The sequence below is a fragment of the Saccoglossus kowalevskii genome, chromosome 14, assembly GCF_978046115.1.
Source record: "Saccoglossus kowalevskii chromosome 14, keSacKowa6.1, whole genome shotgun sequence".
Classification (NCBI taxonomy): domain Eukaryota; kingdom Metazoa; phylum Hemichordata; class Enteropneusta; family Harrimaniidae; genus Saccoglossus; species Saccoglossus kowalevskii.
The window spans coordinates 3250769-3253157 of NC_140654.1; the positions used below are offsets into that span (position 1 = coordinate 3250769).

General features: G+C 41.5%; 1 protein-coding gene across 1 annotated transcript; it reads left to right on the plus strand.

The window, feature by feature from the left end:
• Positions 1-745: 745 nt before the first annotated feature.
• On the plus strand, positions 746-1231 carry LOC146734372 (uncharacterized). The gene has a single exon (XM_085508222.1). The coding sequence runs from the start codon at positions 746-748 to the stop codon at positions 1229-1231; it is 486 nt and encodes a 161-aa protein (XP_085364348.1).
• The last annotated feature ends 1158 nt before the right edge of the window (positions 1232-2389 follow it).

Consider the following 2389-nt stretch of genomic DNA (forward strand, 5'->3'; position numbering starts at 1 on the left):
CATCAGTGTCCAATATTAAATAACTGAGTTTGCGTAATTATTATGAAAGCGATATATTACAATGTTGAAATTTTTAGAGCAGGTACAACATTGTAAACAACTTGAAATTTGCGTAATTAGAAAACTTCGGCAGCGCACTAAGTAAACGACCTTAAAATATACAAGTTTGCGTACAGCACCGTCAGAACTAATAACAATTTTACAAGATCGACGCGCGGAGCGTGAAAGAAAAAGATTGCTAAGATAACGCACCTGTTTAGTACGTGACTTGGGGGTCAAACTTCGGTCAACACGCACTAGACGCCATCATTGCCGTGCAGTAAGTTACGCAATGAAGTACTTAATGTTCAATTGCGTCCCAAAATGATGTCGTTGATCACTTGATCACGTTTCTAAGCTTTTGGTGCAGCCAAATTTATTTAACTTTGTGGAAATATATTTTTTTTTTTAAATTACCCAGTTCTTTCTGGGACTGTAGTGTATTGAGTCATAAAGGTCATGCCCCCTGACCACCTTTTACCTCTTCATCCATGATGCAACAGTGTGTGTTATATAGTAATGGCTGCCACTAAATAAACCAAGTTACCAAGTTCAATCTGAGTGTTATCGTGCGCATCAGCAAGGGTCTGACGGAATATCATATATGGCGACGAGGATAAAGGTCCAGTTGACGTATATAAATCTATTTTGGGTGTTATTTTCATCGGATTGTCAAGAAAATGGCAGGTGAAAACGGAGCTCTGCAATGACAGTGATTGCTGGCGACATCGGAGGACTGCATCATTTTGATGTCAAAGAAAACCCAAATTCCATTTCACAACGATGGAAGAAATGGAGGAGAGCTTTTGAGCTATACTTAGTTGGAAAAGGAGTGAGTGTGGACGGACAGAAACGAGCACTACTTCTACATACCGCTGGACTGGATGTTCAAGAAATTTACGTCACACTGGTAGGTGACAATGATGAAAATGACTATGAGGAAACATTGAAAGTACTGAATGATCATTTTATTCCAAAAGAAAATATACCATTCGAGAGACATATGTTCAGACAAATCACACAGGGAAGTGACAAAACAGTGAATGAATTTGTGTGTAAACTCAGGCAACGGGCGGCTACATGTGCTTTTGATGGACGACAGGATGAGTACATACACGATCAGCTCATCGATAAATGTCACTCAACGCAGTTATGTAGAAAATTCCTTGAGGGAAAATGCCACTTTGACTGATTTACTGAAAGTTGCAAGAGCATATGAGGCAGTAAATGTACAGATGGAACTGATGGGTGAAAACAAAACTCCAGCACAGGTGAATTTTGTTCAAAGTGGGGAGAAACGGTTTTCTAGCGACCATGGCGCCCAGAAATCATTCAGAAGTCGAAATACAACTTGTTTCAACTGTGGTAGATTCGGACATTTCGCCAAAGATAAGATATGTCCAGCTAGAGGGGAGAAATGCCGAGGATGTGGTGAAAGCGGACATTTTCAAATCAAATGCCCAAAGAAACAACGAATGCTCCACGTCAAAGATGGAAGCCAAAACGACGCCATCGCAGTGAGAGAAATCGTGACAGCGCCAACTACGTCGAAACTAAACAAGATGTTACTGATGAAGCAGCTCAGAAACCAAATTATGCATTCACAGTAGGCAACGATACAGATAGGGATAGAGGGATTATATCACTCAATATTGGAGGGATAGACCTACATGATGTACCGATAGACTCAGGGGCAACATGTAGACCAACATGGGAATGGCTAAAGTCCCAGGGTATCGAATGCAAGTCCAGGTCCGACACTCCAACTACTGTCAACCACTGTCAACATTAGGATCGTTTACAGCGGACAAAGTAACAACAAATGAGACCAAGTGTCGGACAGACTTCGTTGTGATACAAGGAAAGGGGAACACATTGATGTGTCGAGAGACGGCTGAGAAACTCAAACTATTTCGCATTGGACCAATTGATGTGAACCGTGTTGGCAGAACAGCCTACAGGAATAACCATTCGCAAGGAATACAAAGACATACGGTGTGGGTCTTCTGAAAGATTACGAACTCAAACTACATATAGACACCTCAGTTAATCCAATCACACAACCAGTTCGCAGAATACCATACGGCCTCAGAGAGAAAGTTGACAAGAAACTAGATGAACTGTTGATGGGTATTATTGAGGAAATACCGGAAGGTCCAACAGAATGGGTCTCGCCACTGTCATACCAAAATCAGATGGGGATGTTTGAATTTGCGTGGATATGAGACGTGCGAATGAGGCAATTTTACGCGAACGACAGCCAATGCCTACAGTCGATGAATTACTGAATGATTTGAATGGTAGTACAGTATTTAGCCGGCTCGATTTGAAATGGGGATTCCACCAGATT